Source organism: Symphalangus syndactylus, chromosome 4 (genome assembly GCF_028878055.3).
Source record: "Symphalangus syndactylus isolate Jambi chromosome 4, NHGRI_mSymSyn1-v2.1_pri, whole genome shotgun sequence".
Classification (NCBI taxonomy): domain Eukaryota; kingdom Metazoa; phylum Chordata; class Mammalia; order Primates; family Hylobatidae; genus Symphalangus; species Symphalangus syndactylus.
The window spans coordinates 72561900-72578137 of NC_072426.2; the positions used below are offsets into that span (position 1 = coordinate 72561900).

Sequence of the window (16238 nt, forward strand, 5' to 3'; positions counted from 1 at the left end):
GCATGGTACTGGTACCACAACAGAGACATAGATTGATGGAACAGAACAGAGCCCTCAGAAATAATGCCACACATCTACAACTATCTGATCTTTGACAAACCTGAGAAAAACAAGAAATGGGGAAAGGATTCCCTATTTAATAAATGGTGCCGGGAAAACTGTCTAGCCATATGTAGAAAGCTGAAACTGGATCCCTTCCTTCCACCTTATACAAAAATTAATTCAAGATGGATTAAAGACCTAAATGTTAGACCTAAAACCATAAAAACCCTAGAAGAAAACGTAGTACCATTCAGGACATAGGCATGGGCAAGGACTTCATATCTAAAACACCAAAAGCAATGGCAACAAAAGCCAAAATTGACAAATGGGATCTAATTAAACTAAAGAGCTTCTGCACAGCAAAAGAAACTACCATCAGAGTGAACAGGCAACCTACAAAATGGGAAAAAATTTTTGCAATCTACTCATCCGACAAAGGGCTAATATCCAGAATTTACAAAGAACTCAAATTTACAAGGAAAAAACAACCCCATCAAAAAGTGGGCAAAAGACATGAACAGACACTTCTCAAAAGACATTTATGAAGCCAAAAAACACGTGAAAAAATGCTCATCATCACTGGCCATCAGAGAAATGCAAATCAAAACCACAATGAGATACCATCTCACACCAGTTAGAATGGCAATCATTTAAAAAGTCAGGAAACAACAGGTGCTGGAGAGGATGTGGAGAAATAGGAACACTTTTACACTGTTGGTGGGACTGTAAACTAGTTCAACCATTGTGGAAGACAGTGTGGTGATTCCTCAAGGATCTAGAACTAGAAATACCATTTGACCCAGCCATCCCATTACTGGGTATATACCCAAAGGATTATGAATCATGCTGCTATAAAGACACATGCACACGTATGTTTATTGTGGCACTATTCACAATAGCAAAGACTTGGAACCAACCCAAATGTCCATCAATGATAGACTGGATTAAGAAAATGTGGCACATATACACCATGGAATACTATGCAGCCATAAAAAATGATGAGTTCACATCCTTTGTAGGGACATGGATGAAGTTGGAAACCATCATTCTCAGCAAACTGTCGCAAGGACAAAAAAAACAAACACCGCATGTTCTCACTCTTAGGTGGGAACTGAACAATGAGAACACTTGGACACAGGGTGGGGAACATCACATACCGGGGCCTGTCGTGGTGTGGGGGAAGCGGGGAGGGATAGCGTTAGGAGATATACCTAATGTAAATGATGGGTTAATGGGTGCAGCATACCAACATGGCACATGTACACATATGTAACAAAGTTGCACGTTGTGCACATGTACCCTAGAACTTAAAGTATAATAATAATAAAAAAAAAAAAGAAATCCAAGTGGAGATATCAAGTAGACAATTTGCTATGTAAGTCTGGGATTCATAGGAGAAGTCACCTGGGATATAAAACTGGGAGTCAACAAATGGTACTTAGAGCCATGAGACAGATTGAGGAAGTGGAGGAAAGAAATGAAAAAGAAGCAGTTGGTGAGTTAAGAGGAAAACTGATAGAGTCAAGAGAAGAGATTGTTTTGAAAAGGAGAGAGTAATGAATTATGTCGAATGCTGCTAAAAGATCAAGTCAAATGAGGACTGATAATTGTCATTGCATTTAGCAGTGCTCACAGTCATGACAAGAACAGTGTTGGTGGAGTGTTGTCATTGGAGTAATTTAAGATAAAATAGGAAGAAACAAATCAGAGACACATGTAGGCAACTTTTCCAAAAAGCTTTGAAGTATAGAGGGACTGAGATATTGAATTAGGAGTGCTGGAGTTTAATCAAGGTCAGAAGTTAGCCAGAATAGAGATTTTGAAGCCAGAGAGAGCAAGAAAGTTGAGAGTTTATGTGAGAAGTGATTATAAAAATATAGGATTAAAATGGATATTTCTTCGTTACTGAGGTTGAGCATCTTTTTACATGTTTATTGGGCATTCATTTTTGTGTGTGTGAATTGCTTGTGCATATTCTTACTGGGTGGTTCATCTTATGAGTGTTTAAGAATTCTCTGTATAATAAAGATGTCCGCCTTTAGTCATATGTGTTGCACATATTTTTCACAATTTGTCGTTTGTCTTTTGACTTGATTTTTTTCTGTGTATAGTTATGGGTTTCATGTCATGCTTATAACGGCCTTCTTATTCTAGGTTTGTAAAAGGATTTGCCTATATTTTCTTCTAATAGTTCTATGGTTTCAGTTTTTTTTTCTAAGTTAAAGTCTTTGATTTGTATGGGTTTCATTTTGGTGAAAGTCATGGGGTGGGGATCTAATTTTTTTCCAAATGATTTTTATTAAATAATGCATCTTTCCCCCCACTAATTTGCAAGACTCCTATTTGTTTAGGGTCTATTTTGTATTATGTTCAAGTCCATTGATTGCCCATCCCTGTAATAGTACAAATCTATTTCCATTTCTGTAGCTTCAAGATAAAGTTTACTCTCTAGTATATCTAGTTCATGTTCTCCTACCACCACCATTACTATTATTTTTCTGAATTTTCCTGAATGTTTTAATGTGTTTATTTTCTCAGATAATAATACCAACAGTACGTATCAAGAATATATGTGCAGTATTACTAGGTGTTTTGCATATATACCTATTTTCATCATTGTGACAACCATGTCAGGGATATACTATTATTATTTCAATCTTGGCAATGAGGAAACCGAGACATTAGAAGAATATATAACGTGCCCAAGGTGACAAGGCTAGTAAGCAGTGAAGCTGTGATTTGAGCCAGGCAGTTAGGTTCCAGAGACCATGCTCCTACTTCTCTATATAAACTATAGACGTATTGATCTAAGTCATTTAGATTTAGAATCCAAGATACCGTGTGTAGCATTTGGATCAAAACTGCATTGAATTTATAGAAAATTTTAGGTAGAATTGACATATTTATGATACAAAATCATTCTATTCAAAACCAAGATATAGCTTTCCATTTATTCAAATATTTGATGACTTTTACATAGAATGCTAGTTTTCTTCATGTAGGTCCTCCATGTTTTATTTTAAGCTTTTTCCTTCATGTGTTTCATTTGTGTTGCTAGTAATAGAATTTTTTCCTCTTTCTTGTTTTTAGCTGGTTATTGTTGATATATTGGAAAGCTGTTGATTTCTTTCTGTTGGAAAGATATTGATTTTTTTCTTTTAAATTTGTGATTAACCATTTGCCAGATGTTCTTACTGCTAGTAGTTTTTTACTTGATTTTTCCTGAATTTTCTATAAATGTTACTCTGCGAATAATTTTGCTTCTCCTTTCTAATATTTATACTTTCTCTTTCATTCTTTTTAAAAATTGGTTTATTCTTTTGAAACATTGTTAACTAATGATGAAACTAAGCATCTTTATCTTACAAATCCTCTCATTCATAATCATTTATTATGATACTAACTTCAGTTTTCTTTTCATGCAAAAGTATCAGCAAGGGAATGGTGAATTTTTTTCAAATGCCTTTCTGTATCTATAGATGTCGTTTGTCCTTTATGTTAATATAGTAAAAGCTCATATATTTTCTAATGTTAAGTAATGTTTGTTTCATTCTTTTAATTTAATATTTTATTTAGGACCATTGCATATTTTATTTAGGACTGAGCGTGTGTGTGTGTGTGTGTGTGCGCATGTGCCTGTGCGTGTGTGCACATGCATGTGTATCCTTTCTCAGATTTTAATTATTATTATGTTGACTTTCTAGAATTTAGACTTTTCATTTTCCTCTCTCTCTAAAAAGTTGCAAAATTATCAGTCCTTTAAAGATCTGAAGAAATTTACCTGCGAAAACACCTGGCAGTTTTGGGTGGTTAACTAGTATCTTCCTAAATTTATTCTATTATGTGTCTGTCTATGTCTCTTAAATAATTTTCCAAGTTCTGTAATATAGTGATAATTATTTACATTTTCCTAGAAAGGGTTTTCATCTAGGTTTTCAAATTTATTTGCTTAGGTTTGGACAAAATATTTAAAAAGTAAGTTTCCTAAATTTCTTTATAGTTGCAGTTAACTCCATTTGCATTTTAATATTGAACATTCCTGCCGCTTAATTTTTTTCTTTAGGATTAAGTAGGCTGGTGATTTATCTGTTTTCTTGACTCTCTAAAGTTTGGGCTTTTGGAATGATATATCAATTACATGGCTTCTCTATTTTTTGACTAAGTACTTTCCGCATTTGTATTTTTGATTTTGTCTTCACACTTTTCTTAGATTTTGTCATACTACCTATCTTCCATAAGTAACAGTTTCTATGAATTAAAAAGCATCCTTTCATAAATGCGGACTTTACTTATGAAGGAAATATTAGTTATAGGTAATTTAGTGTGAATTATTTTAATCCAAATACTTTCCTCAACACAAAAAGGAATCATCTTTTTGGGGACTGAATTTAATTTAATCTCCTGAGGACTTTGCTTTTTCACTGTTTCATCTATCTGTGAGTTGTACGAACACTGGCTGAAATTAGCTTATTGAGTGGATAGGAGTTTAGATAAGGCAAGAAAAGGGGAAGGTAATTTGGGAGGATGGCTGTTGCTGGGGGCAGATAGATACAGGATCTGTGGAGGAAGAGAGAAAGGCCAGAACAAGAACCGAGAGAGTAACAAAGAAATCCTACAAATCCTTAGTAACTTTCCTGTAATGAGAGACAGGAGAAAATAAGAACTAGGATTCTGTGAGCAATGGCAACCCTTTCCCTGCCTTTGCCTATCAGTTTTCATTCAATTAATAGCGTGTATCTGAAGATATTAAAAACCACCAACCCTTTTGCAGGGGTAAAATTTAGAATAATTGACTTTTATTGGAGTTATGTTTTAAAAGATATTTTGAAAATATAAAAAGAGTTTATGAAGATTTTACCTAGAGAAGGATTTAAAAATTTCACCCAAAATTTACTGAATCATTAGAATTACTAAAATCTAACATGTTCATGGTATTTGGGGTACTCTAAAACCATTACAATACCTGTTTTTTGAGTACTTAAAATTAGATAATATACATATTGTACATTATTATATAAATTTGCATTTGTATATTACATTATATCCTTCATTATACAGTAAAATATATAGAGACAGTAAGCTGACATTATCAGTTCAGTCAAAAGCCAGATTAACTAAAATTTACAGTACATGCTTAGTATTTATAGACAACTTAAGCTGCTCTTTCCTGGAGTAATATTATATGCAGAAGTTTTCTCTGATCCTATGAATTATCACATGACCTCTCCTTTCCATTTTGTGTGCCTGTTTGCCTGGTCTGGTTATGACTGCAGTTTTGTTTTTATTTTCCTGAATTATTGCTAACACTTAAGTATATTGACTTGTTTCTTCACTGAGAAAAGAAAAAAGTGTGGTCCCATATTCAATTCAGCAAATAATTCTATACCTACTATGTAGAAGGCAGTATGCCAGTGACTGTATTCAGGATAAAATGTGTGTGTGTGTGTGTGTGTGTGTGTGTGTGTGTGTGATGTTATTGTAGTCCCAATCGATGTTAAAGAATAATGGATGGAAACACTTGGTCAGTGTCTCCACCGTATCTTTGCATCGCTCAGCATTCATGCCTAAATCTGTGGTGTTCTCAGCATTGTGCTAACGTGTAAAATATTCTAATACTTAATATGAGTACAGTCTGTTGGCTCTGTAGAACACAACTCAAAGTGTATGTATTTTTCTAGGTCTTTCTTAAATTATGACAATATGCTAATCTGATATATGTGGAACCAGCTTGCTAAAAGTAGTCTGTTAGTTTTTAAGGATTAGTCTTCTTTTCTAAGAAAGATTTTCTCTTTCTTTTCTAACATGTGAATGAGTGCGTGCTTAGGGGCTTGGTGGCAATGAATGGGATATAGTTAAGCACATATTAAAGGCATAACATAATAAGAGTGTCCACTGGAAAGAAAAGCCTTTGCACAACCAAAAATAGGTAAAAATGTGGCCTTCGCCTGTGGCTTTAATCAATACATGCCACAGTTATCATCGGATAAGAAGTGAAGACCTCAAAGTTAATCTTTTCCATCCTCCTTCCCCACTTCCCTAAGTTTCTTCCTCTACGTGGGCTTATCCTGCTATTCCAAGTCAGAGTAAATGATGATAGTGAGATTCTTTATGAAGCATTTAGGTGATCTTGCTTTCATACCAATGAATAAAAAATTGAGAATGTATTGGTTTGTTTTGGAACCATACTCATACAAGTTATCTAATGCTTTTTTATGATTGTACATTACTTAAGAAACAGATATTTACATGAGACTTTAATTACTATAGTTGATACAGTGCTGCATGCAATCATGTGCTTAAAAATAATATGTGAAAGTTCTTGTAAAGATTTCTTGACCTCGCAAATAAACTAGAAAATCTAGAAGAAATGGATAAATTCCTGGACACATACACCCTCCCAAGTCTAAACTCAGAAGAAGTCGAATCCCTGAATAGACCAATAACAAGTTCTGAAATTGAAGCAGTAATTAATAGGCTCCCAATAAAAAAAAATGTCCAGGACCAGACGGATTCACAGCCGAATTCTACCAGAGGTACAAAGAGGAGCTAGTATCATTCCTTCTGAAACTATTCCAAACAATAGAAAAAGAGGGAATCCTCCCTAACTCATTTTATGAGGCCAGCACCATCCTGATACCAAAACCTGGCAGAGACACAACAAAAAAAGAAAATTTCAGGCCAATATCCCTGATGAACATCGATGTGAAAATCCTCAATAAAATACTGGCAAACCAAATCCAGCAGGACATCAAAAAGCTTATCCACCACGATCAAATCAGCTTCATACCTGGGATGCAAGGCTAGTTCAACATACGCAAATCAATAAACGTAATCCATTGTATAAACAGAACCAATCACAAAAACCACATTATTATCTCAATAGATGCAGAAAAAGCCTTTGATAAAATTCAACACCCCTTCATGCTAAAAACTCTCCACAAGCTCTAGGTATTGATGGAACATACCTCAAAATAATAAAAGCTATTTATGACAAACCCACAGCCAATATCTTACTGAATGGGCAAAAACTGCAAGCATTCCCTTTGAAAACTAGCACAAGACAAGGATGCCCTCTCTCACCACTCCTATTTGACATAGTATTGGAAGTTCTGGCCAGGGCAATCAGGCAGGAGAAAGAAATAAAGGGTATTCAAATAAGAGAGGAAGTCAAATTGTCTCTGTTTGCAGATAACATGATTGTATATTTAGAAAACCCCATTGTCTCAGCCCAAAATCTCCTTAAGGTATTAAACAACTTCAGCAAAGTCTCAGGATACAAAATCAATGTGCAAAAATCACAAGCATTCCTATACACCAATAACAGACAGAGAGCCAAATCATGAGTGAACTCCCATTCACAATTACTATTAAGAGAATAAAGTACCTAGGAATACAACTTACAAGGGATGTGAAGGACCTCTTCAAGGAGAACTACAAACCACTTCTCAAGGAAATAAGAGAGGACACAACAAATGGAAAAACATTCCATGCTCATGGATAAGAAGAATCAATATCGTGAAAATGGCCGTACTGCCCAAAGTAATTTATAGATTCTATGCTATCCCCATCAAGCTACCACTGACTTTCTTCACAGAATTGGAAAAAACTACTTTAAACATCATATGGAACCAAAAAGAGCCCGCATAGCCAAGACAATCCTGGGCAAGAAGAACAAAGCTGGAGGCATCGCACTACCTGACTTCAAATACTACCTGGCTACGGTAACCAAAACAGCATGGTACTGGTATCAAAATAGATATATAGACCAATGGAACAGAACAGAGTCCTCAGAAGTGACACCACACATCTACAACCATCTGATCTTTGACAAACCTCACACAAACAAGAAATGGGGAAAAGATTCCCTGTTTAATAAATGTTGTTGGGAAAACTGGCTAGCCGTATGCAGAAAACTGAAACTGGACCCCTTCCTTACCCTTTATACAAAAATCAACTCAAGATGGATCAAAGACTGAAACGTAAGACCTAAAACCATGAAAACCATAGAAGAAAACCTAGGCAATACCATTCAGATCGTAGGCGTGGGCAAAGACTTCACATCTAAAACACCAAAAGCAATGGCAACAAAAGCCAAAATTGACAAATGGGATCTAATTAAACTAAAGAGCTTCTGCACAGCAGAAGAAACTATCATCAGAGTGAATAGGCAACCTACAGAATGGGAGAAAATTTTTGCAATCTATCCATTGACAAAGGGCTAATATCCAGAATCTACAAAGAACTTAAACAAATTTACAAGAAAAAAACAACCCCATCAAAAAGTGGGCAAAGGATATGAACAGACACTTCTCAAAAGAAGACATCTATGCAGCCAACAGGCATATGAAAAAATGCTCATCATCACTGGTCATTAGAGAAATGCAAATCAAAACCACAATGAGATACCATCTCACACCAGTTAGAATGGTAGTCATTAAAAAGTCAGGAAACAACAGGTGCTGGAGAGGATGTGGAGAAATAGGAACACTTTTACACTGTTGGTGGGAGTGTAAATTAGTTCAACCATTGTGGAAGACAGTGTGGCGATTCCTCAAGGATCTAGAACTAGAAATACCATTTGACCCAGCCATCCCATTACTGGGTATATACCCAAAGGATTATAAATCATGCTGTTATAAAGACACATGCACATGTACGTTTATTGCAGCACTATTTACAATAGCAAAGACTTGGAACCAACCCAGATGTCCATCAGTAATAGACTGGATAAAGAAAATGTGACACATATACACCATGAAATACTATGCAGCCCTAAAAAAGGATGAGTTCCTCTCCTTTGCAGGGACATGGATGAAGCTGGAAACCATCATTCTGAGCAAACTATCACAAGAACAGAAAACCAAACACCGCTTGTTCTCACTCATAGGTGGGAGTTGAATAATAAGAACACATGGACATAGGAAGGACAGTATCACACACCAGGGCCTTTTGGCAGGGTGGGGGTCTAGGGGAGAACAGCATTAGAAGAAATACCTAATGTAGGTGACGGGTTGATGGAGCAGCATATCACCATGGCATGTGTATACCTATGTAACCTGCATGTTCTGCGATGTACCCCAGAACTTAAAGTATAATAATAAAAAGATTTATTGACTGTAAGGATGATATTATGCTGCAATATACTGTTCACATATTATGAGATTCTAATGGTTAAAATTGTTTAGTCATTTGAAAATATCTGCAGTGGTAAATTGTTAAGTATGGAATTTCAGTACCCCAAAATAAGTATACACACAAAAGTTTAAGAATATTTTTCATCAGTGCAACGATTTTCAGTCAGGAGCCTTTGCACATAATGAAGTATGTAGGCTGTGGAATCTAGACAACCTGGCTTTCACTCTTCTACTTAGTAGCTACATAACCTCAGACAGGCTACTTAGGTATGCTATTTTTTTTTTTTGTCTGTCAGAGGGATATATAATAATACCTACTTCTTAGGAGCTGCTGTAAAGATTTACCAAGCTAATAGTAGTAGCAGAAAACACTTCTCTAGTCCTTACTGTGTACCAGACACTGATCTAAGCACAGTACATTTAAAAATCATTATATCTTCACAACCACTGTATGCAGTGGGTACTGTTGTGTCTGGCATTAAATATTAGCAAATAATACCAACAACTACCACCATCAAGAAGTCAACATGTCTTTAACTACATTCTGATGACAATAAGAATGCATTGAAAGTGTTACTACCATCTTCTATTGAAGTTTAAATTCATATTATCTATCTTAAGTCATGTTTAAAGATTTTTAAAACTGTTTACTGTATTTTTTACCCTTGCTTTCTTGATATTTTAATTAAAATCAGAATCAAGATGTGATGATCACCTATGATTGTTATCTTCAGATAAACTATACTATATTTTCAGCCACAGGTTAAACAGTTCAGGGGTATAGAGATCATTGGACAGAACATTTAGATAACTGAAGCCCTCATTGACTACTAGAATTTATCAAGGGCCTGCATTACTCTGTATGCTTTTGGTGGTAGGCCGTTTTTTAAATAAGCTGTGTAGATCCACAAACAAAATGATAGATTCAGAAATACAAGTAAGCTTGACTATTAATTTAAGTTTCAGTCATTAATATCAGCAGTTTTCACTGTTTTTTTTTTCTCTCAGCTAAGTGACAGAAGCAAAAGACAGTAAAAATCTTGGAAAATAGTTATTGGTCTTTTTTTCCATCTCAGCAGATAAAATACATTGATTTTTTAGATTTTTCCCATTTTATGACACATATCTAACATGCTCTGGGAAAATTCACAAGATAGTTATAAAATATATGCAATCTCTGTGTTTTGGGTTTATGACAATCTTCTGTCTTACAATGGCAGCTTATACAGGGGACAGGAAGGAGTTTTGCTAGAGTCCCAGAAAGTAATAGGCAGTCTTTAAGAGTGCTTTGAGCTATGGTTGACTCGGGCAGAATAGAACACCCAGTATCTCTGGTTAAAAAGAACTCAGTAAAAAAATACGAACCATGCAAGCAAGCATTTGAACCAGAATGCATATATGTCTTAAAGCCTAATTTGGGGGAAGTTTTCAAGCCCCAAATACTCTAGATATAAATGTGTTAAATGTGCAATCCAAGGTCAACCAGAGAACCTATGGCTAACAAAATTGATAATATAATGCCAAGCTGCAATATTGCATCATTAAAAGGTAAGAATGGCACCAGCATAAAACCATGGCCAACTCAAGATACCAGAGATGTCCGGAAGCCTCCCTTCGCGAAACAGCAGGAATGTCAGCTATCTAGGCATGCAGTTTCACTGGTCAAGCATATTTGAGAGCCTCGCAGTGAGCCAGACCTTACATGATAGCCAGATCTTAGTGGAGCATAGAATTGATTAATCCTCAGCAAATACTTACCATGTTCTAATTTTAGCTTGTCATATATAAATGCCAACTTAAAATGACTTTAACAAGTAGGTTGCTAATAAGTACTGAAAGTAAAAATGAAAGTTAATAGCATTGTGCATCATTTGCCAGTAAGCATCTCCACTCCAAGTGTGTGCGTGTGTGTGTGTGTGTGTGTGTGTATTTGCCTCTTGCTATGAGTTAAGGGCCCATCAGGAAACTCTTAATAGTCAGGAAACTTAAGCTTATAGTCAGCTGTGAAACAGCCTTTTAAAGTCATTCCCCTTACCCACACACGGACTTCACTCTGCTTATAGTGTGGCTGCTCATAGTGTGGCTGTTTTTCCATCTTGACACATATTTTCTCATTACTATATTAAAGTGACTTTTTTCTTTATTATATTGATATACTGAATAGACCTTCTCAGATAATATTTATGGAAACATAAAACCATTCTGAAAGGCAGTTTAACAGTATCTACTTCATAAGTCTTCCCTTTTACTCAAGAGTTCACCCCTACTCATCTGATAAGTATATTTAAGGAATGGCCAAAATTATACATATTTACAAGAAAAATTATGGCATTGTTGGCTGGTGCTTAACACAGGCAAAAAAATTATCAATGGATCATAGGTTGAAGTATATCTGTACAATAGAATGCTGTGTAGCTATCCGGAGGGAGATAAGAAAGCTTTATGTATACAGATGCCGCTCAACTTATGAATTATGATGGTGTTATGTCCCGATAAATTCATCATAAGTTGAAAATACTGTGAAATTGAAAATGCATTTAATATACTTAACCTATCAAACATAATAGCTGAGCTTAGCCTGCCTTAAATATGCCTGGAACACTTATAGCTTACAGTTGGGCAAATCATAACATGAAGCCTATGTTTTAATATGATGTTGAATATCTCTTGTCATTTATTGAATACTGTACCGAGGGTGAAAAACAGAATGGTGTTGCACCATCATAAAGTCAAAACATTGTAAATCAAGCCATAGTTAGTCAGGGACTGTCTGTACTGACATAGAAAGGCTTCCAAAACATGTTATAAAGTGGCAAAATAAAAGTGGCAAAGCAGTATGATGTGATCATGTGTATTTTGAATTATATATATACACATTTGTATATAGGTGATGCTGGATTTATATTAAATAGAAGATGAGGTTTGTGTTACAACTAAGAAAAGGTATATAAAATGAGTTACATCATGCCTACTTAGTGCATTGAAATAATTAATAAAATTTGCCATTATTTTCACCTTTATGGAGTGGATTGAGGAAGGAAAAATAGGGCTGTCTTTACATGTTTTGCATTGACTGATTTTACATGCATTACTTTTATAATAAAATAAGAGAAAACCATTTACTCTTGGGAAAAGATCTGGAAAAGCATATTCACACTAAAATATTACTGACATGACGAAACTTGACATTTTTCTTCTGACACAAGATATTGAAGAACTCCTAATATGTGAGCACAGTGGTGACCTCTGGTACTCTTTTGGACAAGGAGTCTTCCTAAAGTCTATAAAAGCAGCTTTGGAGTTTTGGTCATTTGTTTTCACCTTTAAATATCTACCTATATTTTTAATTGTATTTCTTCCTTCATGTTCTCAGGAGTGAGTGTGTGTGTGTGTGTGTGTGTGTAGAGGGATATGTATACATATTATTTAAGCATTTAGGTGATTATTTTTCAAGAATTGTTGGAAAATTTAAGGAAGTAATGGAAAGAATAACTGATAGTAATTACTGCCTAGTTATCTAAATAAAGTGAAGCTTCTTTTTCTGCCTTCTTCCGAATCTTTTCTTAGCAAATAAGAATCACCCTGAAAGTAGTTGAAAAGAGATATTCTAGTGACCATACCCAATGAAGTACTAAATATTCATCCTGTTAGAGTGATTATTACAAGGACTCTAAAGGAAAACATTGATTATACTAGATTATTTATTTTATAGAATTTTAGTCTCAGCTTATACTCCTGGTTCTATGAACTATAGAACTCACTCAAAATAATAAAATGCTGATGTTATATTTTATTGAAATTCATTAAAATTATAGAAAAAGGTGCTCATTTGAAAACTTCCAAATGTCGGTTATTCAGAATGACAAACTTAATTACATAGAAATTGACTAAATTGGTTGATTCTTTCCAAAGTCAGTGTGGGATTAATAATGTAATGCATGGGTCTATTGACAACTTAAAAATACTTGTGGTAAACTTGATGATGTAATGCTATTTTGTTAGGCAAGATGACCTCTTTTCTTAAGTTGCAATCCTTTAAGGATTCAAAGCCCTAATTGTACATAAGCAATATCGTATGCTGTAGGCTCATTATCATTGGAGGGGAAGTTTAATATAGAGTTTAAGAGCACAAAATATGGAATCAGACCGTTAGTGTTAAAATCCTGGCTCTGCCACTTCCTAGCTGTGATCTTAGACGAGTTACTCTCTCTCTGCCTTGATTTTCTTATGTGTAAAACAAGGATATAAGTAGTAAGTGGTAGAACTCTTATTTCATAAGGCTGTTATAAGATTGCTGTAAGAATTTAATGGGTTAGTATTTATAAAGCAGGTCTGTATATAGTGTTCAATAAGGGTAACTACTATTTGTCATTTTGGTCATGTAATATCTAGTGTTACATATGTGTGTTGTCAGATAAATTAGTTGTTTACATATTATTTAAAAGAAAACATTATCGAATTACAATCTGTTTTGAGCATCTTTTTTACTTTTATTTTTCTGAGATGTAAAAACTGATTTTTTTTACTAGTTGGTTTTGATTATTTCTTGTTTGTATTACAGTTACAAATTATAATACTGTGGTAGAAACAAACTCAGATTCAGATGATGAAGACAAACTCCATATTGTGGAAGAAGAAAGTGTTACAGATGCAGCTGATTGTGAAGGTGTACCAGAGGATGACCTGCCAACAGACCAGACAGTGTTACCAGGGAGGAGCAGTGAAAGAGAAGGGAATGCTAAGAACTGCTGGGAGGATGACAGTAAGTCTGATTTTTTTTTTTGTAATATTCTCATGATTCGCTTTTTAAAATATCTATTAACTGAAAAGATAAATTGGATGAAAAGTTTGAAATCAATAGTAAATTTGGTTATCAATCATTTACAATGCATATAAGGTATTGACATTTAGTAGAACTTATTAACCAGGATCAAGTTTTCCAAATATTGTTGATATAATTGAACCTACCTTTAATTTTTTATTGTAACCCCAGATGAATACTCTACTTAGAAACCAATAAATATTATATAGATACAGTGAAATTATAATTCAATGTGCAAAAATCCCAAACACATATAAATCATGAAGGTATTTTTAGTGCTTGTAAACCTCTCTATACATACATCAGAATCCTTTAAGTAAGGTGGTTTTTTTCACTTTAAATTTTTACTTTTACTCAAAGTATGGCTGAGTGGAAGGAGCGGTGAAAGTAAGGAGACCCTCTACTTGCTGCACTTTCAGTGAGTAAACACTGAAAGTTTAATCTTCTTCCTCATCTGTCAAATGGAGAAATTGGACTTAGTCTTTTATTCTAGCTCTAAAATTTCTTCTTTCTACTTTTCCTAGTAAACTAATTAAATTATTTAGCCTGTCTTGCCAGGTTAAGCACCAATGATATAAAAATAGGATATGGAAGTGGCATAGTATTAATTAGAGAGGCTGGGGATCAGAAACAAGGGCATCAGAAAAGGTAAGCAAGTGCATGCAATAAATCAAATCCAAGAGCAGTCAAAGGAGAAGCTTCCCAGCAAGAGTTCAAGTTCAAAGAGGTCGTCTAGACAAGATATCAAAACTAAAATCTGGAAAAGTGGGTCAGGCATGCAGGTCAGAATATTATCTGGATAATGAAATATGGAAGTGTAGATAAAAGCTCAGATAATAGGCACAGATTGGCAGAAGTTAAGATTTCTACAATATGACAAATCTAATGGTTAACAAGGGACTTTTGAAATAATGTAATCAGCCCTTTCATTTTATAGTGTTGTTCATTTGTCCATTCAGCAACCTCTGTAGAAATTGGTTGCAACTGTGGATAAGACTCTCTGCATGAATGATGTTTATATGGCTTAATGGAGAAGAGAGATAAATAAGTCACAAATACATTATAGTTTTATTTAGGTATACATTATGTGGCAGCATCAAGGAGGAGCATCCGAATTAGAGAGGGAAGGAGAAGTCCTAGAAGAGTTCTGAGTGAAACAGAGTTGGTCTTTAGTTTTTAAGGACCGATGGAGGTTAATTAGACAAAGTAGAGTGAATATAAGGTGTTTCAGGTAAAAGAGGCAACTTACATGAAGCCACAGAGGCTTGAGCAAAGTGTTCACAGAAAATGAGATCAGAGAAGTAAATAAGGGAAAGAATATGAAGTGATTTGTGTACTATGTCAAGGAATTTGAACCTTATCATGGAAACTATGAGAGGAACATCATTAATGTAATATATAAATAAGTCTGGTGTAATATGGAAAAAGAATTTTAGAGGGAGGGAGGCTGAGGTAGTGTCTTCAATGAGGAAGCTATAATAGGCAGTGTTAAGGGTTTTTGGGTTAAAGTAGTTGCCCATGGGATGGGAATAGAAGGGAGATAATTGAAAGACAGAAAGGAAATAGAATATACAAGAATTGGAAAGGGCTGTTCTTAGATATAGTCCCAGGTTTCTAGAAATTGAGACTCAGAGAAGTTGACTTGCTCACTTATGACAGCTGGTTAATGGTAGAGCTATGAACCTGTTAATGTTAATACTAAGCTCAAACATTTTTGGAGCAAGGGTTTCTTATGTATTTCTTATCTGTGGCCTGAATTATGTAGTTGATCCAGAGTCTTAATAGGTAATCAAGAAGGAAATGATCTGTCTGGGGAAAAAAGGGGGCAATAAGAAGAATAAGGTAGATGAAGGGAGAAAGAAAGGTGAAAAAATCAGTGAACAGGTTCTGCTTCTGAGAATATGTTGGGTTCGATTATTTGAACTAACCCTTTTTACTGAAAACAACTAATGGTGCTAGATTAAAAACAAAAACAAAAAACTTCTTAGCACTTCTAAAGAGCTAAGTAAGACATCACCTTGTCAAAATCTAAGTGAAAAAAGGAACCCATAGAAGTAATCAGAGCAGATCATAGAAGACACTTTGGTCCTGAATACATTTGCCTAGCCAGGGAAATGTAAGGTGATTTTCAGGCTTCTGAGAGGAAACAAAGCCCAAGACCACCAAAGATAGTTTAGTAGCAGTATGGATTATGTCTCGACTGTGAGGATGAAGTAAAAGCAAACCATTCACCATCTCTA

At 34.9% G+C, this 16238-nt stretch overlaps 1 protein-coding gene across 20 annotated transcripts in view; it reads left to right on the forward strand.

Annotated features, from left to right (window-relative positions):
- ZEB1 (zinc finger E-box binding homeobox 1) overlaps positions 1-16238 on the forward strand; it is a 197767-nt gene that overhangs the window by 121319 nt on the left and 60210 nt on the right. For 18 of the 20 annotated variants that reach the window (XM_055275056.2, XM_055275057.2, XM_063637331.1 and 15 more), the window contains one exon: positions 13738-13938. The exons of the other annotated variants lie outside the window; for them this stretch is intronic. In XM_055275056.2, coding sequence (XP_055131031.1) covers positions 13738-13938 — 201 coding nt within the window. The remainder of the gene's footprint in view (positions 1-13737; positions 13939-16238) is intronic. 20 annotated transcript variants of the gene reach the window in all.